The 26,319-nt window shown below is 45.2% G+C and overlaps 1 protein-coding gene and 1 long non-coding RNA gene across 4 annotated transcripts; one reads left to right on the top strand and one right to left on the bottom strand.

Annotated features, from left to right (window-relative positions):
* Positions 1-3,122: 3,122 nt before the first annotated feature.
* Positions 3,123-4,306, bottom strand: LOC134023951 (uncharacterized). Its single transcript, XR_009930823.1, has 3 exons — positions 4,204-4,306; positions 4,009-4,085; positions 3,123-3,840 (listed from the first exon to the last, which is right to left on the bottom strand). It is a non-coding gene; the product is annotated as an uncharacterized LOC134023951 (long non-coding RNA).
* A 1,682-nt stretch (positions 4,307-5,988) lies between these two features.
* Positions 5,989-26,008, top strand: setd2 (SET domain containing 2, histone lysine methyltransferase). Of its 3 annotated transcripts, none has more exons than XM_062466828.1 (23): positions 5,989-6,355; positions 8,062-8,183; positions 8,400-8,421; positions 8,640-12,724; positions 13,457-13,588; positions 13,829-13,957; positions 14,115-14,238; positions 14,361-14,438; positions 14,608-14,705; positions 14,830-14,978; positions 15,585-15,715; positions 15,849-15,977; positions 16,172-18,007; positions 18,155-18,203; positions 18,286-18,619; positions 19,418-19,670; positions 19,788-20,144; positions 20,293-20,418; positions 20,814-20,950; positions 21,269-21,380; positions 22,779-22,853; positions 23,067-23,168; positions 24,097-26,008. In XM_062466828.1, exons 2-23 carry the CDS (start codon positions 8,155-8,157, stop codon positions 24,256-24,258), a joined length of 8,649 nt encoding a protein of 2,882 aa, XP_062322812.1. In that variant the 5' UTR covers positions 5,989-6,355; positions 8,062-8,154; the 3' UTR covers positions 24,259-26,008. The 3 variants fall into 3 exon arrangements, with proteins under 3 accessions (XP_062322812.1, XP_062322811.1, XP_062322810.1); XM_062466827.1 differs by having other exon boundaries at positions 5,990-6,355; positions 16,172-17,308; positions 17,363-18,007; positions 19,418-20,144; XM_062466826.1 differs by having other exon boundaries at positions 5,990-6,355; positions 19,418-20,144.
* The last annotated feature ends 311 nt before the right edge of the window (positions 26,009-26,319 follow it).

Here is a 26,319-nt window from a genome sequence, read left to right as displayed (position 1 = left end):
GGGAGCGGTGTGCACATCTGCATTGCATTACATTGCAAATGTGCCGGGAAATTGATTGAATTGCCGGGTCTTTAGAGGACGCATCACAGACTGAGCAACTTGATGTCAAACAATTAATAAAACAGTGGCAGAGCTACTATTAATGTGTAAATCTGTGACGGCAGAGTATGCAGCCAAGCTCTCTATGACTTGTTCTACTCGGTCACGGGCATCAGACTCAGATATATTATTAGATTCTACCTGTTCAGCTAATTCTAACAGTGTTTGCACAATTTGAGGGAGCGCCATGGTCTGTGATGCGTCCTCTAAAGCAGCGGTCCCCAACCTTTTTTGCGTCACGGACCGCTTTCATGTAAGACATATTTTCACGGACCGGCAGAACGGACTGGGAGGAAAGATAGGCCCTGGACAGCTGCGCTGCTAATGCATGTACATTCTGGGTTTGATGTGATCCTAGTTAGTGACTTCCACACCTAGTTTAGCTGATTTAAGCGAAAAATAGTTTTGGGAGTTTTATGTAAAATAAACAGCCGTTTTTTCAATTGACCCATCTTTAAGTTTCTTAGCCTGGTTTTCCATCGTTATATTGTTACTAGCTAGCTTTCGATGTGTCAGTCCCACTGTTGTGTGTGACTATAAGCTACGACAGTGACACCCGAAGTGCGTTCCTTATATCCAGTTCAGGCCTATTCCAAAATGTTGTTTGATTGCTGTCACGGCAGAAAATCCCGCTTGATGTTGGAAATGGAAGCAGGGTTTTCAGTGCTTTAGTGGCGATCTCAGGATAGCCTTCATCCAAAACACCGATAGAGTTGTTGTCTCAAACAGGCTTCATTGAGTGGTAACTATCACTTGTCATGTGTCAAGAGTAAGAGACGCGCATGATACCGTTCAATAAAGCCCACAAACTTGCTAAAAAATGAGTAAACACACGTCTTTGCAGAGCTTTTTTGCTCAGGGGAAAAGGCCCGCGGAGAAGGAGAGAATCAGGTCATTTTTCAGAATAAAACGTCTTTCAGACTCTGATAATCAATTAAAAGGAAATAATGTTATTAATTCTTTTTTGTGCGGCCCGGTACGAAATGACTCACGGACCGGTACCGGTCCGCGGACCGGTGGGCACCGGTTGGGGAACGCTGCTCTAAAGACCCGGCAATTCAATCAATTTCCCGGCACATTTGCAATGTAATGCAATGCAGATGTGCACACCGCCCCCTACCGAACAAGATGGATAGCTCGGTCAGCAGGGAGCTGAAGAAGAGCGGCTACTGACGTCACTCTGCTGCGCCGCTCAGAATGCTTTTTCGTTCATTTTGCATTTCTGCAAATGCATTTGAATTTGAATTGTGGTCACGATTTTACAGCCACGTTCTTAAAATGAAAATGCATTTCTGGAAATGCATTTCTGGAAATGCATTTGAATTTGAATTGTGGTCACGATTTTGCAGCCACGTTCTTGAAAATGAAAATGCATTTCTGGAAATGCATTTGAATTTGAATTGTGGTCACGATTTTGCAGCCACGTTCTTAAAATGAAAATGCATTTCTGGAAATGCATTTTGATTTTCAAATTTTACATTTCAAATTGAATTTTGGTATCTATTTGCTGGGGCATGTTTTGAAAATTAAATCTCAAATGTCTATTTCTTTTTCATTTTAATTAAGTGAAAGATTGAGCACTCTTGAAGAAGAACATTAAAATGCAAATAGGATGATTGATTACTAATTTCATTTATGAGTCAAATAACGCAGCCACATTCTTAAAATGCAAATGCATTTCTGGAAATGCATTTGCATTTGAATTTTGGTAACGATTTGCTTCCATACCGAACACACCACCAGGCCTATATTCCTATTCCCTAAATATCTATATATCCAAACCATTTCCAAATATTCCCATTGAGACATTCAGAGGATAGTGTGGTTGACATTTCTAGTGTTTTGGGTGAACAAATAACATTTCACACATCTGTACATTATCCAAACCACCTTGTCCATAGCAACTAGAGCCCGACCGATAAGGATTTTTAAGGCGGATACCGATACAAATATTTGGTGATTTAAAAATTAGATATTCCGATATAATGGCCAATATATAAATATTTTAAAATCCAGAAACGTGTAACAAAACATCAACTGATTTCCATAACATTAGTTATTTGTAGTTTACATTTAGTAATTTTAAGCAGACACTCTTATCCAGAGCGACTTACAGTAGGTACAGGGACATTCCCCCGAGGCAAGTAGGGTGAAGTGCCTTGGCCAAGGACACAACGTCATTTTGCACGGTCGGGAATCGAACCGGCAACCTTCTGATTAATAGCCCAATTCCCTAACCGCTCAGCCATCTAACTCCTGTTATTATTATTATGAGTCTTCACTATAATATGATAATGCAGTTTAAAAATAAACTTGTTTGTTTTATTATCACAATAGAACAGAGGAACATATTAAAGTTCTGATAAATAAAATGTATAAAAATTAGGGCTGTCGAAGTTAACGCGATAATAACGCGTTAACACAATCTCACTTTAACGCGATTTAAAAAAATAGTGCCGTTAAAGCAGGTTTCTGTTTTACCCTGGGAATCACCTGTTGTAATATGACTTCGACGGACTGCCGACGGTAGCTGAATAGTGAATGATGGAGAGGGATTTTAAATGGGAAGTTTCATTTTAAAAAGTTGCCAGACGGCTCGGTTGACAAAACCAAGGTTGTTTGTATTGATTGTCAGTTAAGTTATCACTGGAGTACTTCCAGCCTTAAATATGATATGCAAGCAAAGCACACAGCTAGCAGCAACAGCAATATCAGCAGCAGCGTTGGCTCCGGTAGTATAGGCCTACGGCAGACAACACTCGACAATGTTAGACAAAAATCAATGCACGCGTCAACCTCCGTGCCTCACATGGTACTGATGTGGCAGGTGTTGCCAAGTACTTGTGTGCAAGGCAGGCAGACTTGTTGTGTGCCCTAACATGTTTGGACCACCACTCCAAGGGACAATCCTCCGTGCTGATGACAGGCTCGGCTCTATAGATTTTTCAATACAGTCCTCCTCCATCAGATTCAGAATCAGAAGTAGCGAAGAGAGCTGCTCTCTTCTGTGGAGGTTCATAAATGCCGATACCGATAGTTAGGAAAATGCCTAATATCGTCCAATAATATCGGCCTGCCGATATATCGGCCCGCCGATCGGTCAGCTCTAATAGCAACACTACAAATTAACTTTACAAAAGCACCTTAATGGGTTATTAAAAAAATAACCAACACTATCATCCACAACACATTATTTGCCTTATTTGTCATTGGGTGCAGCATGTGTCAAGAGCTTGCTGGAAGTCTGATTGCTCAACTCCATAGTGCTGGTACCAGAGCAGAAAGGCTCTGGCTTCTAGTATATCTCTAGCTCGCTGCACCACATGACCCAGCAGACAGGGAACACTGTTGTGATTCGAACACACAGTTTGAATCACACAGGAGCTGTAACAAAACTGTTCCAAAATAGTTTTGAGGATCTATAAAAAACTAAAACATAACATTTAGGAGTAACTAATTCCTGGACAATAATTCAGGTATCACTCACATTTGAAATAAGGGTATGCCATTATAGGTGTAAAAGCACCCCTTTGCCTAATTGTCAATTCCTAAATTAATCATTCGAGAAGCACATTGATTGTGTCTCTTGGAATCCTTTTCCCAGACTGACCAATAGTCTCTGGGAAAAGGATTCCAAGAGACACATTGGTGCACTTTTATCAACTTTTTAATTGCTTTGGACATGAGGAAAGATTTATCCTTGTTTCCTCCGGCCACAGCCAACACTGCCCGGCTACCGTACTTGGTGCAAAAAAGTCAAAGATAAATCATCTACAAAACAATGTAAGATAGTCAAACATAATGATTGTTTATTAGATCTAATGTACCAGATATACTGGAAACCAACATATGTGTGTCAGAGTCTCTGGTTTATCAAATGAGTGGTAGTTTTAGTTTATCAAAGGATACAGATGTTCCTATTAGTGAAAGCTGTTGAACTTCATGGATTGTGCCTGTGGGCCAAATAGTCACACTTTATCTTCTCGCTGTAACAGGAACGTATCAAGTTAAGTAAAACAAAAGGATTGTCTGTCAGAAAATGTTCAACAGCACGATTTAAAGTAAATCCCAACTACCAGACAAATACTGACATATGTCACAAACCTAGAACAAGCTTGGGCGGTATATAGGAGTTTGGCTGCAGGTAAGGGGGACAATAATCCTAGAAGTTCCCTGGGCTCAATCCCCAAAGTCAAGCCACTACTGGTGTGTGAAAACAATGTAAAATGAAAACGTTTACATTTTAACAAAAAATGTCAATGTTCATGAATCAATCAATAAACATGTTAAACTGACTCATTCATTTTATTTACAGCAAGGTCACTCCCCTGTTTGCTCAAAACCTATCTGGCAGTGGTGAGACTATGGACAAGCAGCAAGAGTCCAGCCATGCATGAGGCAATTTCTGTGTTCATGTCTGCAAGAGAACCTGCTGAAGGTACTACAGAAAAAAAGGCATGCTCCTTGGGGTGCCTCTCATGGCCTGAGCACAGTTCAAGGCCTGGTCATTTTGAAATAGTAGCACACCATCAGCAGACCTGCAAGACATGCAAGGGGCATACAAGATTAATTAAATTACCTTTTTACATTGAAGATACTGTTAGGACTTGTGCAGGAAAGCTAGACTCAGCAGTGAGTTGTAGTTTTGACTCTGACACTCTGACACTGTCAGAATGTGTCCAGCCGGAAATGTCTCTCAGACTTTCTCACAATGCCTTGAGTCAAGCCCTGAAACAATATATAATATTATAAATGACAATAAATAAGTTAGAAATGTCTTATCTATTGGCATTCTGGCACATATTTTAGCAGACGCACGTATTAAATGTAGTCTTAGACCATGTCTAACACACCTGATCCTGTGCTCCCACTTAGCAACACAACTCCGCCATAGTAGTCTAACTTCTCAAACTCCCTTTGGACAGCTTCCATGCCTTGCTGCAGTAACAAATTAGTCTCCTCCCCCAGTGTCCATTACAGCCTAGCAAGAGTGATATATTGTTGAAGTTATTAGGATCACAGTGCATGTTATTGTTGTACATTTTAACCACACATTACGCAAAGAAATTGAAAATGCGGCCTAAAATGTGCCTGTAGGCCTACTCACCGTAAGCCCAGTTACTCCCCCAGTGCCCAGTCCAGAAGTTTTCTGATGGATAGAAATTAACCATATAGATCAACTTTGATTCTGGAGACAGTGAGTTGATTTTTCACTTGTCATGAATGGCATACTTACTTGTTCTTGACCAGCTGCGTAGCACCTGCCATCACTTTGGTCTTACTATCAACAAACACTGGTGCCAACTTTCCATCTTTGGTGCTGAAAGGAGATCTATAGAGAGTATTGCAAAAATAGTTATTCAGTCTCCATGATTGGGGGCATCGATTGAAGCATCAAACTGACAGGATTGATTATGATGACCTGTTCTGGCCACCGGGACATTTGGTTATGAGATTCCAGAAGTCCAAGCCCAGCTGGTTTCCACAATGGCCAACCTGAAGTACGACTGACGACATATTTTACATAACTATGGACAAGAGCTATAACATCTCTGAACATCGGCCAAAAAAGGTAGCTCATCTATTATGGCATGACATGGTGAAGCAGGCAAACATCAAAGACTTGACATAGTGTAGTTCAACCAGGTGTAAGATGTGGCGCTTAGCTTGCTCTCAATTTCTGACATGAATATAAAGTCCTTAAGTCTTCCAAATCTTACTGACTTAACTTTACTGATGGGTTGGTTAGGCTACTTATATTTTTCCCAATAAGTTCTAGATCAGAGCAATTTGTTTTTAGCGCGAGTTCTCCGGGACCGACGCTGAGTAGGCTATACCACCAACATGTCATCATGGTAACAGCGCTCAGGCAAAAGGAAGAGGGGAGGAGTCGCCGGGTGTTTGCAGTCGTCTCCACAGCCAGCTTGCTAACGTTAGCTAACAAGCTATCTAGATTTCCAAGACAAACTTCTAGTTGAACAACAATTTAAACAACGATTATATCAGTGCAGCGTGCTTTCCTTTAAGAGTTTGGTCCAACACACTGCTGGGCATTTTTAATAGTCGGCTTAATGTACATTGACTGAGTTAAAGTGAAGTGAGGGAGAAAGGAGAGGATACAAATTCGAGTACACCCCGTATGGATTTGACGTCGGCATAGCTAGCCTACATCGCTTGATGTTCCAGTCAAGATAAAAAGCTGTTTGTTATTGGAATGGAATATGGGGGAGCCTTATGACCCAAACAACCCGACAGAGTGAGTATCGGTGCCCCTTGCTTCCTGTGTACTTTTTTATAACTAATTAAGTCGTGTGAAAACACGACTAGCAAGTTAGCTATGTACATTCCAACGCCGGGGAATCAGCCTACTACTCACACTTACCCGCTAGCTCCTTCATTTAGCTTAGCTTACTTGTTACGGTTTCATTGTGCTGCTAACCAAGTCTGGCTCACGAGGGCTCAGTCAATATTCTGGACCTAGGCAAACAGGATAGTCCCTAACTGGGATTTTATGGTGTACAATACAATAAATAAGTATCCATGAGAGAGATTGCGACCTTAAATTGTCATCTTGTGTTTTATTGTGTTATCATTGTATAAAATCATTAAGGTACCACTAAGATTAGTACTGGTAACTAACTAACCACCTGCATACATTTTGCTTTGTGATTATACTTAAATACACTTTAAAAACGATTCCTATTGTCGATGTTTTGACATTGCTTAAATTCATAAATTTGAATATACTGATTCCAGCGGCCTTAATTTCTCAATGGAACAAGGTTGCACGAGTACTTTCACAGCCGTCTGCGAGACCATGCAAGCAATTAGCAGGGACAGTGGATTTCCTTTTTTTCCAGGAGGTATTCTGAGCCTATCAAGTTAGCTAGCCCACAACATTGCCTAATGTATTCCTTCAACAATATTATGACAGTAGTAACCGCAGGTTAACTTCTTAATATTTTGTATACACAACTGCCAACCACCTCCAGTAGCCTAACTTCAAAATCAGGCTATGCTAGCTAACCTCCCTAGCAAAAGTAAAGACCCAACAAGCAAGCTAGCTAGCTAGCTAGTTTCACCCAATTAAAGGCCTATCGGTTAGCACAGCAAATAGGCCCCAAATAAGTATATTGCTTTTCTTTTTTAGATCCGCTACTTGTACCACACATATTTGCAACATATAATACATATCTGCTATATTACGCACTGCCCAATGTCCAAATAGAAATGCTAATTTTGGGATTATACTGTCATTGCAATGTGCTAGTCGATTAGCTTGCTACCTTGAACAAGGAGCTAGCCAGTGGGTTATGTAGCCACAGTAATGTGTTATGTGTAAACGGTAAGCGAGCTTCCTTGCAGGCTAGAATCGTTTCCATGTATCAGTGCGAGAAATGGCTTCCTTTGCTACACTGAAACAATAGATAACGCAGCTACATACAATTCGTGAAGGCTTTACATCTGTCTCAAGGCACATAAGCTGTGTTTAATACATGCAGTGTCTATGTAGGAAAGGTTAGAAGCCTTCCCCAAATGCTACAAACCAGTGGCTTTGCCTCATTAGATTGATTTTGATGCCCAGATCAAAAATAAATTAATAATAATAATTTAAAAGTCCTTCCACTTCCCTCATTTGTGTGACCTATCCCAGCCTTTATCTATACATATACTTGTAGTAGAGACTAGACATTTGAGATGTGCCACACAGTGGCTTATGTTCATCTTTGTAAGCTCTCCTTTGCCATGCCCCATGCACAATAAATGATTGCAGATTGCATATCAAGTTACTTATCCTTGTGTTCAACCTTACCTGGGAATGATAATATTATTACTGACAGTCGACATTAACTCTCAGTCAGTCAGTTGGTCATTTTAACCCGTTCTCAGTTAAGCACATTTTTGTTATGATGCAAAAATATTTCCCAGATGGCCTTCTAATTGCAAATCTGTCTTTTTCAGGTGTGACATCCTTTTGGCGAGTTCATTTCTCTGAACTGGACTATTATTGGCTAGCAGCTTCTATAGGGTCACAAACCTCAGTCCTGCTGCTCAATGGATGCTCTGGTGAACACAGAGATCAGGTGCCCTTATTATACACACCTTCACCACAAACCAGTTTATCATATTCTTTCCCAGGCAATTTTTTTTTCTTGTGACTTAGTAGCAGCTATAATATGCATGTTCTATGAGTGTGTATGACCGATAAAATACACCCATGACACAATTTTAAGATATAGTTGAGTAAAATAAATCTTTTGTGTGTTCTGTCTTTACATGTTCTTCCCGTGTGACTACAGAGAAGAGGGGGGTAATACCTCGGTAAGTGTAGGTCATATGTTCTAAATATTATCTGCAATTTTAGGTTAATCAGTGGGCTGTTTTATTACATTCCGTCATAAATGTAGAATTATAACAATTGAACAAACAAAAAGCTACCTTTTCCATCCTTGTGCAAATATGGTTATCATATTCTTGTTTATGGTCATATTTTTCCCCACATTGTTACTTTGTATAAACACCTACTTTTTTACCTTTAGGTCAAGGTTGAGGGCCTATCCAAGGCAGCTATACTCAAAGGCCTTTCCCCAAGAGTTATGTTATCAAGCCGTCTCTTGCCTAAGGGAACCAAGATGAAGGTGAACCTGGAGGAGCAGGGTCGCCAGAAAGTGTCCTTCAGCTTCTGCCAGACAAAAAAACCACTACCAAGTGTTTTCCTGGCCCCTCCCAGCCCTGAAAAATCTCTCAGTGAACTTCCTTCCGCTGTTCCACCTGGAACGTCACTCCCTCAGGATACGGCAGGGCTTGCAGAAAGTCAACTGGAGCAAATGCAACCACCTTTAGTGTCCACATCTGTAGCAGAGACCCATGTACCTCAGACTTCAGAATCCTCTGCCCCCAGACCTAAAGTGGACTTGGGAAAAATGCATTTCAAGAAGCAGATCCTCAGTGTTTCTGTTAATGAAGATAATTTGACACCTAGCGTCACATCACAGGAACCACCCTCCCCTGAGCAGCAATCTATCATGCAATCGCCAGTGAAAAATGAAACAGAATTCCCTTCTCCTCAGTCTCAGCTCAGCTTTCAGAACGTTGTTAATGACTGCCCCTCAGAGAATGCCCCCATGGCAGCCTCTGAAGAGAAGCTGATCCCTGTCCTCAAAAAGCCAACAGATTCCTCCCAGACAAGAAAAGAAGATGTTGATGGTTCCAGTACCACAGAACAGGAGGACACCATAGAAAATAGGAAAACCCGGTCCCAATCTGACAGCACACTACCTGGTTCAGAATCTGATGGCGATTCAGTGCGGACGTCTTCCAGCCACAAGTCAGGGGAACCTAAGAGCACAGAGAAGTCAGAAAGTAGACACGAGGCAATGAACATTTCCCCAAGGTCCAAACTAGAGGAAAAGGAAAATAATTCTCACGTGCGGTTGGATAAGCATGAAAGGACCTCCAGCTACTCAAGGGTAGACCGTGAACCAAGACGCACATCCTTGCGGTCCTCTCATTTGGACAAAGATCGCAGGAGAGCAAGAAGTCGTTCGCGGTCCAGATCTAGAAGCCTCCGGACTAATTCATCCCACTCTCGATCTGAAAGATCCAGAAGTGACCGAGGGTTTCGGTCTGAAAGATCACATTACAATGAGTCAGAGCGAAAGTCTCACAGGAGCCCTCCACACAGAGAAAGGAGAGGCTCTCGTTCCCGGACTGACAGCAGGATCCGTGACAGTTCTGACTCTGAAGACGATGTCCGGAGGAACCGAACTAGAACTAGTGAGTCCAGCAGATCATCCACCCACTCTGGCTCACAGAGAGATGCCAAGTCATATTCTCATTCAAAATCGGAGAAATCTGTAGATTCTCCCAACTCTTCTGAGTTGGATAAAAGAACACAATCTTCGTCTGAAAGGGCAAAAAGAACATCAGACACAGATTCCCAACAAAAGGGTTCTCCTGATGTTGAATCTTATTGCAGGAAATCCAACAGTAATTGCAAATCAGAGACTCGTATTAAAACCAATTATTCAAGCCCTCAAACACGGTCTCAAACATCTTCAAAAAACCTCCAGAAGAGTAGCTCCAGCGACTCGGAGGGGGATCTTAAAGGGAAATCAAAGTCACAGAGCTCTGACAAGTACTCCAGCTCTAAAGAAAACTCAGCAACTTGCCATAAAAATTCCAGTGCACCAGACTCTAAGCCTATTATGACCTGTAAGTCCCCAGTGAACATTAGTGAAAACAGAAGACAATCAACAGACACATTTCACAGTCCCATTGAAATGCAAACACATTTAGAGTCTGTGGAATCCCATCCACAGAGCAAAGAAGACAACTTAGAATTTTATTCTCAACCAGTTGATGCATGTCAAAAGCAGGAATACTGTGACAAGGCTACCCTCCCATCCCATGATAAAGTTGTGCAAGAAGCACCTCTTTCATCATCTTTAAATTGTTTACATGTTGACAGCAAAACAGAAATAGAATCAAAAGGCAGTGACCTTCCTGCAAGTTTACCAAACCCGTCTGGATTAGAACTGTTGGTTAAACAAAATTCCCCAGCTGTGAAGAAAGATGAATCGCAAGTAGAACTTCATGTAGCCAATACTACTTTTTTCAGTAGTAATGGTAGAGTGCTATCCAACGAGCCATTGGTGGAGTCCAAACCGACAATGTCTACTGCAGATGTATTTGTTAGAGAAAACATGCAACAGAACACTAGTCTGGAAAAGATCCTTGAAACATGTAGAAATGTGACTGTAAACATCCAGTCTTGCACAAGCTTCCCTATCAAATCTGAATCATCGTGCTCCGAACCTGAACAGCGGATTCTGAAAAACCAGAGTGAACAGACAGACATTGATGTGATGAAGAAAAAGCGAGCTAATGCAAAGAAGTCCCGTTGGGATATTGTTGGTCAGGACACCTCAGACAGTGATAATCCTCAGAAATTGCTTGGCCAAGAAAGCAAGCCTACCGTTAGAAAGGTAATCTCAGTTAAAAGTATAGAATTTACTAAAGAAATTATTCAAGGTGACCAGTCTGTGTTGAAGGGTGAAGGGCAACAGGAGTCTGTGATACATTCCAAACTAATAAAGCAGGAAAGAATACCCAAGGATGAACTCAGCTCTGTAAATATCAACCCTAGAAAAAGTGACCAACTAGACACATGTAGAGTCAGTAACGACAATTTTGACATCAAACACCCTGTTGACCATCATGTCAAACCCCCTTTAGTTTTAAATCATATCTCACAGGGAGACAAAGCTACTGTGGAGCCAACCTGGAATGGTGATGACAACGAAGATAAACATACACTTGGAACCCACAAGAGCAAACTGCTGAAAAGTCACAGTGAGTGCAGTGATAGTGAAGATTCAGAGTATGATTCTGATTGTGGTGCAGCCATAAAACGGTTGCACTCTGTGGTGGTTGTGCCAAAGAATTCCACCCTGACGCAGGACCCACAAGACCCATCTCTCTGCAGTCCAGCCAGCATCTCAGACTGTCAGCATGTCAAAAGGGCCAGTGACCTAGAGGGCGACCTGCACTTCAACCCACAGCAGAGGCATAGAGGGGGTTCTAGCATGAGTGAAAGCACTAAGCAGTCTAGTATCACAGATGGAAATAACCCAGCACGTGACAGTTTGTATTATCAATCTCAGAGCAACATGATTGATAGTACCAGTCAGTTTGAGGGCTCCAGTTTTATCAGTGCCCAGCCTTACAAGGATTCTGACAGTGCCCAAAAGATTGGGCCACCAATAGCCCAGGGTCCAGCCTACAGCCTTGACAACTCTTCCAGGCAGTGTGACCCAGGACATTCACAGCACAGTGTCAGTGTTCAAGGTGGACGGATGCTCTCCCATTACCAACACAGGAACTTCTCTAGCTTGGAGAATCTCAACAGCAAGGAAGGCTGCGATGCAGTCTGGAACTTCACACATGTAGAGCAGCCCACCAGCACATACCAGCAGCCTGACAGTAGTTATGGGACAAATTTACAAAATCCCAAACAGCTTGCAAGCTCCTCCTTTGGACAGGAGTACAGTCAAGCTCATGCCTACTGGACCCAACAACCCACCAACATGCCGGTCTACATCCATGTAGCTCCTCACTATAAGGAGACTGTTAGTCAAGTGCATCCTGACTCACTGACTAATGACCATGAGGAGGACAGTGGACCTAAACCATTAGGTTTTGGTAAAGTGGCTTTGCAATGCAATGGACCCAACCTTCTGGGATCTTCTACCTTTGTTCAAGCCCATGAAATAAGTAGCAACTGCAGGGGCCCTGTCAGTGAGAGCATTCCCATTCCTGAGCCCACTAGAGAAGAACACCTGAGGCCCCACAGAGGCAGAGGTCCTCCCAAGAAAAGACGCCCTGAGATCGAGTCAGATTCTGATAATGAAGCAGAGTTCGGCAAAAGAGTACGCCTCATAGACAGCAATGCCCATAAGTTCTCCAAAGACTCTAAGGAAACCTCAGGGAAGGCTGAGGTGCAGCGCCCTCTGCTTAGCCTGCGGGAGTTCCAGGATGCCAGCAACTGGAGAGAGATGGCCAGAGCCAAGAGGATGCCACCGTACTTCGATCTGATTGAGGAGAATCTTTATTTGACAGAGAGGTGCGACTTTTACATGAAAGCTGTTCCTAGGTTATAAGGACTGTATCGAATGACTATTTTGGTCGTCGACTATTCTGTCAATTAATGGAGTTACACATTTTATGCAGTCTTTCTATTCTTCTAGACCTAATTGCATAGACTGCCTTGGGGGGGGGGGGGGGGGGGCGACCGTGTAGAGACAGAAATGGGAGTCAGGTGGCTGAGCAGGAATCGGGCTAGTAATCTGAAGGTTGCCAGTTCGATTTGTGCAAAATTACGTTGTGTCCTTGGGCAAGGCACTTCACCCTACTTGCCTCGGGGGGAATGTCCTTGTACCTACTGTAAGTCGCTCTGGATAAGAGCATCTGCTAAATGACTAAATGTGACACACCGTCGTGTAAATAACATAAGGCCATTTAGTTTGCTTAATAAAAGAGCAAGCTATAGACCTGTTTTATAGGAAAGCTAACCTTAAATAATATTTTGTGATCAGGCTTTATATATATATATAGAAAATCTTTATTTTTTATTATTAACTTGACCTTCCAGGGGGGACGGGGGGTGCCGTTGGGAGGGCGGGGGGCCCCCCTAATATAATGGTAGGGGAAACACTGGTTCATGATCAAGCAACTGAACTGTCAGTTTCAAAAATAGTCCTGAGTGACAGCCAATAGACTTGTTACTTTAGTATTACATTCCCTTTTGTTTTATCCAAATTCCTAAATGTAAACACTTTGTTTTTCTTTACTACAGAAAGAAGAGCAAATCCCATCGAGACATCAAGCGTATGCAGTGTGAGTGTTCAGTCCTAACTAGGGAAGAAAGGTCACGTGGAGTATTGGCTTGTGGGGAGGACTGCCTTAACCGTTTGCTGATGATAGAATGGTGAGTGAGGCCTGTTTACACTGCATGTTTGTACAACCTCACACTTAAACTACTATACAATCTCTTACTATTCTTTATTTAATAAAATGTATGTGATACTGCATGTATGCGATAACTATAGTTGATAAAAAAAGCTGTGAAACGTATTCAGTGTAGATGTAAACAAGGGAAGGGGCTTTAACAACTTCAGGTTAGATTTGTGAGTTTTCATCCTTGTGGTACCTTTGACCTACTTTACAGTTCATCGCGGTGCCTGAATGGAGCGTATTGCTCTAACCGACGCTTCCAGATGAAACAGCATGCAGACTTTGAGGTTATTCTGACTGAAGATAAAGGCTGGGGACTGCGGGCAGCCAAGGACCTGCCTCCGTAAGGCTACAAGCTGCCTTTAGCTTAAAAGCATGTTTAGATCGATGACAAATTTGATCTAAATCATTGGTCTTAAAGCAGTATATTGAAGCCAGAGGAGTTTGATCAAATCTCCACACGCACTGGTCCTTTAAGTCTAATGTGTATGTCTTGTCAGGAACACTTTTGTGCTGGAGTACTGCGGTGAGGTGTTGGACCACAAGGAGTTCAAGACGCGAGTGAAAGAGTATGCACGCAACAAGAACATACACTACTACTTCATGGCCTTGAAGAATAATGAGGTGAGTGTGTGTATGACATTTCCTCGTCACTAGCAGTAACATGCATTTGTAATCTATTGTTGCATGTAATCGGCTGACTGGTGTTTGGATGAATACCTGGATTTTTTTGGGTGTCTCTTCAGATCATAGATGCAACACTGAAGGGGAACTGCTCTCGCTTTATGAACCACAGCTGTGAGCCCAATTGTGAGACTCAGAAGGTATGTAGAGACAAAGATCCACCAGATAAATTGGGTTTATTTTGTTCTCACGTTCTCATCTACCTGGGTATTACGCACCTCAATGTGAGGTTCCCTCAATGAAGAATCTTCCTCCTTATTTTAAATAGGTTTTGGTCAGTGTTTAACCAGTATATATTTTGTATTTAAGTGGACTGTGAACGGTCAACTCCGAGTTGGCTTCTTCACCACAAAGATGGTGCCGGCTGGAACGGAACTGACATTCGATTACCAGTTCCAGCGATACGGGTCAGTGTATTTTTTGTTATATACTACAAAATGGACTTGTCTTGAGAAGCCCCAAATAAAAAAACATTCTTGAGAAAGTACAATGGTTATCATGTCCTGTTTGTGTATTTTTTTTATCCATTAGCAAAGAGGCCCAGAAATGCTTCTGTGGGGCTCCCAGGTGCAGAGGCTTCCTGGGCGGGGAGAACCGGGTCAGTGTTCGCGCCGCAGGAGGGAAGATGAAGAAGGAGCGCAGCCGCAAGAAGGACACAGTGAGCGTGCTCACAACGGTGAGTGGGATGGATAGATAGACAGATCGATGGAGACGGACGGATGAATAGAGAACGAGAGAGACATGCTCTCTGTCTGCTTTGGTTTTCTATGTATCTAGCCCAAATGAATAAGTTCCCCCCAAAATTATTAAAATGATCAAATCTAAAAATAATAGGTTGGTCACGCTGTTCTTGATCCATGGTCTGAGAATATGCCTTGTTCTGGAACTTAGGCAACTCATCGACCCTTGCTGAAGGAAGTGATGTTCTAGTGGCAGAACTAGGTCGGATTTGCACTGGCCTTAGGCTAATTGCTCTGAGAGCTACATAATTTGTCCTATCTATAAATAACCCTGACTAAACACAAAAGACCAGCTATTTTAAGCAAACCCGTCAATGCAAATGACTGTTTTCGGGGGAAAGTCATTTTGCTACCTACCTGGGTCTTTGGTAAAGAACTGTCACAAATTTCCGTCCTATTGTTTGTATAGATACATAACTATAATGAAGATAAAAGGTTAACAAGCTAGCTTCACATTCACATTTGTGGGTTATGGTAAGTTTAAAAGTTAAAGGTTTAACTTGGTTGAATTTGTCTTTTGTGTGGTCTTCTGTTCCGTGCAGGTAGATGAGGAGCTGGAGGCACTGCTGGAGAATGGAGAAGGCCTGTACGATGAGAAGGAGGTGGTGTCTCTCTGCAGACTGATGGTCCGCATGGAAAACATGGAGCAAAAACTAACCTGCCTTAAGCTCATCCAAGTACGCACGCCCACTTTTTTGGGGGTTATGGTTCTGTTGTAATTTGATTCAGGTAGTTTTATGGTCTTATGATGTCCCAAACATATTAAACAAGCATGAGGTGCTTATGATATTCACTTTTGTCTTTGCACAGGATACCCAGAATCCCTCATGCCTGAAGCAGTTCCTGGACCACCATGGTCTGTCATTGTTGTGGATTTTCATGGTGGAGCTGTCCGAAGCCAAGGGCAACAGTGCCAATAACGTCAAATTGCAGTTTGAGGTCAGACATTGTTTTTGTTTACAGTTAGAATCTTTTGAGCTTTACATTAACGATTCACTTTTATTTGCATGTGGCATCACTGTATGACGTAATTAAGGCGGCAGGCTTTTCAGTTAAGGCCACCTTAACTGAAAAGTGCTGCGGGAAACCCTGACAGTATGCGCTGACTAACGGATGTCCGCTCGTACGTACAGATCATGAAGACCCTGTCCGTGCTGCCCATCTCTACTAAGAATATGCTGGAGGAGAGTCGAGTCCTGCAGTTCATCCAGCGATGGGCCCAAACCCACTCCCTACCCCAGCCTGCAGAGAACGACGGCTACTCCAGCGAGAATACGTCCCGTGCTCAAACGCCTCTCAACACTCCTGATGGGTCTGCTGCCAAACTTGGAACGGAGCTGGACAGCGACACTCCAAAACGGGCTGTCTACCGCCGCCTCAAGATCATCAGCGAGAACAGTCTGGACAGCGCGCTATCGGACGCCAGCAAAGCTTCTGACGGGAAAGAGGAGGAAGAGGATGATGACGAGGAGGAAGACGAGGAGGCCTTGCGGATGGGTCTGTCCGAGAGCAAAGCAGAGAAGACTGAAAGTGCGGTAGGAGGTGATGGTCAGACTCCAGTGGAAAAGCCCATGGAAGCAGCTATCCAGGATCAGCAGGAGAAAAAAGAAGAGGCGGAGCCTAGCAACAGTACCAAGCTCAAAGAGAAAGCAGACGAGCAGGAGATGAAATTGGAGACCGATGAGAAAGAGAGTGGGCAGGAGCAGCCAAGTCAGCCTCTGGAAGAGATGGTGGTGCTGGAAGAAGTAGAAAAGCCTGTCGAAGCTGTCCAGGAGCCAGAAAGTCATTCTGCTCATGCCCAGACAGAAGATGTTAACACTGCACTAGCAGAGCAGCCAGCTGGTCTGGAGGAAGCCACAGCAGAGATGGAGGATGTTGAGAAGGCTCCAGGCAGTGAAGAGCAGCCAAAAGAAGACCAGACGGTACCAGAGGCTCCCCTCCACTGTGAGGTTCCCCAGGCTCCTTCCAACATGGAGGGGTCCCGCAGCATGGAGGCCCCTGGGACTACCTCCAACGCAGAGCCTGCTGTTCCCCTCCACAGCTTAGAGGACCCGGAGGCTCCCATTGGCTCTGATATCCCTGCGACTTCTCCCAGTACAGAGGTTCCTGAAGCACCCCCTACCTCAGATGCCCAGATGGAGGAACCTGCTATAGATGCCCAGGCAGTGGACCTAGCCCTAGAACCCCAGGCAGTCGACTCTACCCCAGAGAATCAGGTAGAGGACCTTACCCCAGCTGATCAGGTAGTGGACCCAGCCCCAGAAAACCAGGTGATGGACTCAATTCCAGAAAACCAGGTCATGGACCCAACCCCAGAAAACCAGGTCATGGACCCAAGCCCAGAGGTCCAGGCAGTTGACTTAACCCCAGAAGTCCAAGAAGTGGATCCAATTGTAGAGGTTCAGGCTGTCAACTCAAACCCAGAGGCCCAGGTGGTAGACCCAGCCCCAGAGGCCCAGGTGGTAGACCCAGCCCCAGAGGCCCAGGTGGTAGACTCAGCCCCAGAGGCCCAGGTGGTAGACTCAGCCCCAGAGGCCCAGGTGGTAGACCCAGCCCCAGAGGCCCAGGTGGTAGACTCAGCCCCAGAGGCCCAGGTGGTAGACCCAGCCCCAGAGGCCCAGGTGGTAGACCCAGCCCCAGAGGCCCAGGTGGTAGACCCAGCCCCAGAGGCCCAGGTGGTAGACCCAGCCCCAGAGGCCCAGGTGGTAGACCCAGCCCCAGAGGCCCAGGTGGTAGACCCAGCCCCAGAGGCCCAGGTGGTAGACCCAGCCCCAGAGGCCCAGGTGGTAGACCCAGCCCTGGACGCCCCCGCTGCCCCTGTAGAGCCCTCAGCGGTTGGAACTCCCTCTCAGGATGAGGAGGAAGGTGTGTCTGATGTGGAAAGTGAGAGGAGCCAGGAACCTCCAATCAACGTTTTGGACATCAGTGGCATGGCTGCCAGACTGTTAGACAGCTGGAAGGACCTGAAGGTATATAAACAAATTCTCAATATATTTAGGTTAGCTTTTCTTATGCTATGTTTAGCAGGCAAGTTGAGTGCAGAGGTGTAACAGATGTTTTAAACAGTGATGTTCAACTTTCTTCTTCTTTACCCAATTATTTCCTTCATTCTTTAGGAGGTGTACAGAATACCAAAGAAAAGCCAGGTGGAGAAGGAGTCTAATGGTGGGTTCAATTGCTCTTCGTTTTTCATATTTCCATGCTTTCACTCGTCGTGCCTCTAAACTATTGGACTGTCCATTTTCAGATCGCGGTCGAGATCGTGATGCTGCCCTGACTCCTCGTACCCCTTCTGCCAGCCGGGAACGTGAGAGGGAGCGAGAGAGGGAGAAGGAGAGAGACAGAGATAGGGACAGAGAAAGAGACAGAGACCGTGAGAGGGAAAGAGATCGTGACAGAGAGCGGGATAGGGAGAGGGACTGGGAGAGAGACAGAGACAGGGATAGAGACTGGGATAGGGACAGGGACAGGGACCGAGACTCTGACAAAACCCACCGCAGCGCTGGCCGTCGGCGAAGACGAGCCTCCACCTCCCCCCCGCCCTCCAGCTACGAGCGAAGCTGCCGCCGCAACGAGGAGAGGTAAGGACCGGTGACCTGAAAAAATGCCTCCGTTGCCAATCAGACATAAACACCAGGAGCCAAATCTATCAAACTCTGTTTTTTTCTCTGATTTATGAACACTGCGTACGCTAACGATATCACACGTTTGTCTTCGTAGATTCCACTTAACTTGTGATATCCTCCAAAAGCGCTAAAGCATTGCTCACTGATTGTATAATCACACTCGGTGTAAAAATAAAAAGTTTTTTTCTGGCTAAATAGGCAAAAGTAGATTATTTTAAGTAGATAGCCTATACAATTTACTCCCATTGTAGATCAAGTAAAACTGTCATTTGTTATGCATGTACTTTTTCTCCGCCTTTTGGTCACTGTGTCACCGTATCACATCTCAAAACATGGGTTCTAAAGTGTGCAGAAGGTATTCAGATTCTTACGCCACGTGTTTTTTCCTAAATCTGAAACTCTGTGTAGAAACACCCGTACAACTTTCTACGCCTATTTTACATTTGACATTTAGTCATTTAGCAGATGCTCTTATCCAGAGCGACTTACAGTAAGTACAGGGACATTCCCCCCGAGGCAAGTAGGGTGAAGTGCCTTGCCCAAGGACACAACGTCATTTGACACGGCCGGGAATCGAACCAGTGACCTTCTGATTACTAGCCTGATTCTCTAACCGCTCAGCCACCTGACTCCCTGATTTTCATGTGTACGCGCCTTCGTACATTCGGCCGCTGCAGTTTCAGCAGGGAACTATTTTTAAATGCACAAGATCTGCAAACACTGCCGTATTCATCTGTTCTCTCGTTTCCCTAGATTTGATACGCCCGTCAGCAGCAAGAAGGTTCAGGTGAAGGAACGCAACAAGTTGTCAACGGAGGAGCGCAGGAAGCTGTTTGAGCAGGAGGTGGCGCAGCGCGAGGCTCAGAAACAACAGCTCCAACAGCAGCAACTCCAGACCCTGGCCTACGACACCATGGGCTACGGTTCCAGCCCTGGCTTTCTGGCCTACCCCCCTGGCTACCCCCTCCAGACCTTTGTAGACCCCACCAACCCCAATGCGGGCAAGGTACTGCTGCCTACCCCTCCCGTAGAGCCCCTGTGTGCCACCCTGACCTACGAACAAACTCCTCCCCAGCCCCTCATTTCTGAGCTGGGTCTGGCCTCTCCCTCCTCCACCTCCCAGGCCACCCCGGTCACCAGCCTTGCTCCGCACATCGGCACCACCGCCATGGAGCTCACCGCTGGCACCCCCCAGCAGTACGCCTCCTCCGGCGTGGCCCCCCAGGACCCTGGAGTAGCCGTCCTGTCTGTGCCTGCCCAGGCAGCCACCCAGGTGCAGGGCCAGCAGAGCTACACCACCCTGTGGGACCCCACCACCCAGCAGGCAGTCACTGTGCAGACCCAGCCAGCCCAGCAGTACCCCCCAGCTCCCTCACAGCCCCAGCCCCAGACTGCCATCTACTACCAGGGCCAGCCCTGCCAGACCATCTACAGCATCCCCACCGCCCCCTACCCACAGGCCAACACTCCTCTCATTCAGGTATATATATATATATATATATATAGTTTTTTTTTACTGAAATATTTATCATTATAATAATAATAAATTATTATTTAAACAAATGATCAAAATGCAGCATACTTTATTCCTCTTGTCAATTAGTTTTGTGTTGTGCCTGTGCCAACAGGCATACAGTGAGAATGCTTCTGGATACCTCCACGGCCAGCCCGTCTACACTGGCCACCAGCAGGGGGTGGTGGTGCAGCAGGGAGGCACGGTCACCACCATCGTCACCTCCCAGACCGTCCAGCAGGTAACACACACACTTGTTCTGCTCTCCAATTGACAAAATGCTGCCCTTTTTTAGGCCACTAGGGGGGAATAGCGTTCATGAAGATGTCGAGGATGACTGGATGAGTCACTTGTAAGCTGTTCTCCTATAATGTAGTCCTTCTAGCTAATGCTTTTATCCACAGTGACCCTTGAGGGGTTTGAATCTGCAACCTCTTGATCTGTGTTCAAAATGCTCTCTGCCACTCTGAGCTATACCCATCCCCATTCATTTAGTCCTCAAGTACTTCAGGCCCATATCCCTGTTAAGCTTGTCTAGGACTAGGCTTTACCCGTGTCTGGGACAACCACTTTGCTTTGGAACTGAATGTGATGAGACACAATTTGTATTTGCTCTTGATCCCCTCTACTCCACAGGAGATGATTGTCCCCAACAGTGTCATCGACCTACCCCCTCCGTCTCCCCCCAAAGCCAAGACCATCGTCCTGCCTCCTGGCTGGAAGGTGGCCAGGGACCCGGAGGGCAAAATCTACTACTACCACATTATCACCAGGTCTGCATAGTCGTAGCTGTATGTGAATGCGTAAATGTTCATATGTGTGCACTTCAGTAGCACAGCCAGAATTTTAGTTTTGGGAGGTCCTATCGTAAAATGAGGGAGCCACAATTTTTTATATATAAATATCAACCATTCCTTAATTTTTATTGCAAGCAATCAAGAAGTGTAAGAAATCTGGGGTGGCGCAAATGTGAATGAGGGGGCTGAGGCCCCCACAGGCACTCTCGTGGCTATGCTACAGGTGCACTTGAGCTTGTCTGTGTTTGTGATTCCAATCTGCGTATCTAATGCCATCTCTCCGTGCCTCATCAGGCAAACCCAGTGGGACCCTCCGACCTGGGAGGGGGGAAGTGAAAACGCAGGCGTGGAGCACGAGGCCGAGATGGACTTGGGGACGCCGACCTATGACGAGAACCCCTCCAAGGTGACCCTCCACACACTCTCCCTCAGCTCTGTCATCTTCGTTCCCCCACCAGAATGTCTGTGCATTAGCGTGCATCCCAGGCATGATTACAGACAGTATGGGCCTCCTTCAGCTAATTGAAGATGTTGCGAAATAGATTATTTTCATCTGTGCCTCAACTGTGGGGGGGGGGAAAGGAGGGGTGGGGTAAAATGCTGTGACACATCTGAAAGTCAACTGGAGATGAGTCTGGAGTGATTGAGTGATGACCTCAGCCCCATCTGAAGGGGAGTGGTGTGGAAGGTTGGGAGAGAACATGGAAATCCTAGCTAGTTCTCCTTGTAGACTGCTGTCTGTCCCCCAGGCGCCCAGGGGTGTGGTTGTTCAGCCCATCTGCCCTCCTTCTCAGTCGCTCTCGCTCTTTCTCTCGTTCCATCTATCCTCTCTTTCAGTTTGTTCAGTGTGTTTTCTCTCCATTTTTACCCTGCTTTTGATGATGATTGAAACCAGCTGAGGGAACTTGAATTAGTTTATTTGCGGTTTCTTAGTTTAGAGTCTAACTACACAAATGCCCCTTTTGTCTCTGAGATGAATCTTTGAAAGATATGTTTGTAACCTAGGCCGTGTTGAGAGAGGGAGAGAGACACTTAATTTTTTTATTTGTTTTTACTAGAGCTTTGGTTGGCAGGCAACATCCTCTGAGGTCATAGATGATTTCCTCTGTCATTCTAGAACAGTTCATATCCACATCCTGGAATGACACCTTTTCTTCTCCTTTCATTAAGCCCTCTACCCCTCCCTCCATCCCTTTTTCTATCCCTCTGTCTTTCTGAATGTTTCTGCCAGGCACACTCCCCTGGCTCAGTAGGCAGGGTGCCCACCAGGATGTCTGGAGTTGGGTGTGTGAGGCTATTGTGCTCGACTTTGATCCTCACCACCCTGGTGGGCATGGCTGGGCAGTTGGCTGGCTGGCTGGCTGGCTGGGCAGTTGGCCGGCTGGCTGGGCAGTTGGCTGGCTGGCTGGCCGGGCAGTTGGTTGGCTGGCTGAATGCCCATTCCCTGAGGGCAGCCTCCGAGCAGGATATCCCTGCTTTGTGTGGCTCGTCCTGGGGTACTGGTGGCCAGGTGCTGCCTGTTGCTCCACTGGCCTTGAGGGCAAATCTGCAGCACCTGCCGTGGTTCAGGGAACCCTCGGGTGTGTCTGCTAACAACCTCTGGGAGTTCATTGTACTTGTGTAGTTATATTTATGTTACCGTGAAATGGCCGCTGCTGTTACACAGCTGAGACAGTCTATCGGATCTTAATCGTGAGCCAGTAGAGATACAGGCGGATGACCGGGCCAGTATTTAGGAGGCCATGTCGAGCAGATTCGCGTGCATGACCTTTGTCTGTGTGTGTGTGTGTGTGTGTGTTCACAGTTCTCCACTAAGACGGCAGAAGCAGACACCTCCAGTGAGCTAGCAAAGAGAAGCAAAGAGTCATTCCGAAAGGAGGTGAGACCAAATTATTTTCAAACAGAGGATGAGACTGGGGGATTCAGGCTCTTTGATGGATGGATGTGATGAACTTCCTCCATCCCATACAGCGAAGCATAAACAAGTCATCATTCATTAGTTCCAGATATTGGATGCTCAACAGCTGGTAATGCTTTTCTTACTTATTTTACATATTTGATGAATGCCATGTTCACTCTGTGTGGTGCCTAGATGTCCCAGTTCATAGTGCAGTGCCTCAACCCATATCGGAAGCCAGACTGTAAACTGGGCCGCATCAGCAACACTGAAGACTTCAAACACCTGGCCAGAAAGGTGAGACTGAGAACAACATCAACCTAACCAACTAAATAACCATCCACCACATCATCCTGCTTAATGGTCACAATCCTTTGGATGGATAGAGGTGGTGGTTAGAACTACACTATAAAAGAGCGAGTTCTCGATTTCCCAGACCAAAAGTAGCTGAGTTTCTCCTGCCAGTTTCTTTTTTAAGCTCGAACAATTCTTTTTAACCTTTTTTATTTTCACCAATTTGACTTGACATTTACATTTAGTCATTTAGCAGACACTCTTATCCAGAGCGACTTACAGTAAGTACAGGGACAGTCCCCCGAGGCAAGTAGGGTGAAGTGGACACAAGGACACAACGTCAGTTGGCATGACCGGGAATCGAACTGGCACTAGCCCGACTCCCTCACCGCTCAGCCAACTGACTGACTTGACTCAGTATGAAAACGTGCAATGGTATACTTAAAACCACTGTCATGTTTTTTGTTTTACTCATTCCTCTGTGAAAAAAAAGGTTCAGCCAAAATGTCTTTAAAGGGGGAAACAAGCTATTTTCTTTCCTGTTTCTGTGAGGTTTTCTGGGTTGTCAACCACATCTCTATGTGGACTGGATTCAGTGGGGTGTTATTTAGACATACCAGGACTCTGAGCACATGGGCAAAATAAACAAAGACAGTGCAACTAAACTGGCAGAACAGTACAGATGGTACTTTAAACTGGACTGAAGTCTGAAAAATAGAGCTTAGCGCTAACATAAAGCATGTATTGGCTAAAAGCTTGAGTTTTCTCTGTCTAAAAGAACCAAGCTTATGAAATGTATTGCATTACGTGAAAACTGAACCAAACTTATCAGCAGTATGGCCTAACTACCTCCCTATATCCGGTGTAGCTAGCTGCTGTGTCTCCTGTCCTTTGATCTAACCTTGGTGTGTCCCCCCCCCACTCCTCTCAGCTAACCCACGGTGTGATGAACAAGGAGCTGAAGTCCTGCAAGAATCCTGAGGACCTTGAGTGCAATGAGAACGTCAAGCACAAGACCAAGGAGTACATCAAGAAGTACATGCAGAAGTTTGGCACCGTGTACCGGCCTAAAGAGGACACAGAGCTGGACTAGCCTGCAAGGCGTAAGATCCGGGCTGGGGCTACACCTGCCCTGGACGGCCGGCGGGGAATGAGACTCACTCACAACCACACGCAGATCTGTCTTGACTCTCCGTTCTCACTCCCACAGGTGTGGAGCCCAGGCTTCCAGCAGCCTGAGAGGTCTGTTGTATGACACTGAAAACAGGCCCATAGCCTTGTTTGCAGATTAAAGAGCTGGACTGTGTGTGAAGGGCCATCTAGCCGGCTCTCCGCCACCTCTGGTTGCTGGGGGGCCATGACGATGAGACTGAGGCATCACAGGATGACCCGAGACTCCAGGCGAAGTGTTGACCGAAGTCAACACTGAGGGGTGCTACATTGACTGTTTCACTACTATCATGTTTGGTTTTAAGCGTTTTCCAGTTATCACTCTTAAAATGGGTCCTCATGATGTTGATTTCATCTCTACTTTTAAGCCCTCTCTCCCCTGTCAGAAAAGGATATCTGAGAGATTATTAAAACATACAATAAATATCCATTGCTCCTCGTTACTGCCCACTGTTGGATAATGACGTACTACTCCAGCAAAGATTATTGTTAAAATATGAATTAATGTCAAAAAGTAAAGAAAAAACTTTTTTTCCTCTCCCCATTTGACTGACTTTTCTCATGCACACATCTACCCTGCGTATCTGGTGCTGCTTTCACTGGGCTGTGAGATTCCAGGCCTCTGCTCCCCAAGCCCTGCCTTCAGACCACGAGTTTGGAGCCACTGTTGTTCTGTGAATGCTCGATGAAGGCTGGGGTCTCTGACGCAAAAAGTTGTTCCCAAGGTCACTGTCTCTCGAGTGTCGCTGCTCGTTACGTCAAGCTTGTATATTTTACATGAGGATGTGGTGGTGGGGAGGGTTGAAACGTTTCCTTGGCTGTCAGGGGGCTCTGAGAAGGAGAGGCAGAAATGGATAAGGGTAACTGATCGTCTTATGTCTTTTATCAACTTGTACCAGGAAGCAAACAAGTTCTGACTTGCTCTCTGGGACATGTTTAGTGTGAGTGTGTCCCCAACACTTTAACCCCCCCCCCCCCTCTCCCCTACAGGAGAGGACAAGGGTAGCATTGTGATTTTAACAGTCCATTTCTATTTATATATATATACATCTTACATGGTTTGCTTTGTATTATTCTAATACCTTGTACAGGCATTTGAAAAGGAGCCTCTTCTGTTTTTCTTTACAGAATGTTCATTTCCAAGGTTCTCCCCATTGTCAGGGTTGCAGTTTCCTAGACCTGGGGTGTGCTGTAATCAGCAACTGTGTCTCAGCCCATTGAATCGCATTAAACCATGTTAAACACATATGTATTATATTGCTTTTTATGTGAATATATTGAGAAATAGTTTTGGAGAATGTTTAAATAAATAAAGACTTTGTAAAAGGACTGTTGGTCCCTGATTACAGTGTAAATATGTGTAATAGAACCAGACTCATCTACATGGGCGTGGGTCCGGGGAGGCATGGTGAGGTCCTAGTTCCACCAGCTCATCCCTCTGTACCAGCAGCCATGACTATCAGCTAAACCCAGGACTCATCTGGCTCTCACAGACCCATCAGGTTAGATGGTGGTGGGGTTACATATTCATTTAGTTGGTTTTCAAGGTTGAATTATGACTGTTTTTTTTATGTATAATGAAGTTCTGCCCCCCACTCTTTATTGTGTAAGCATATTGTCATACTGAGTGTACAAACATTTCAAAAGACAATAAACCTTTTGTTAAAACTGAATCATTGCATTGTCTACTTGTAAAGTAATTATTTGTATTGGGTTTCGGATAGGCTCACACAGAACCAAGGAGAAAAAGCCTTCAAGTACACAAGAGTTTAGATTAGTACTCTCCCTTATATGGAGTGCCTTTGGAGTGACAGCCATTACAGAGCGCGCGCACACACACACACACATACACACAGGGCCATACCAGATGTCTGGCTCCAGTAAAGGGAATCAAAGTGATAGACTGCTTTCATTAGAGGCGTTCTGACTTGAGCTGGAGGCCCCTGATGAGCCTGTAGGACCGAGCCCCGCCTCCATCCCAACC

This window comes from Osmerus eperlanus, chromosome 7 (assembly GCF_963692335.1).
Source record: "Osmerus eperlanus chromosome 7, fOsmEpe2.1, whole genome shotgun sequence".
NCBI lineage: Eukaryota > Metazoa > Chordata > Actinopteri > Osmeriformes > Osmeridae > Osmerus > Osmerus eperlanus.
This window is presented reverse-complemented; position numbering and strand designations above follow the sequence as displayed.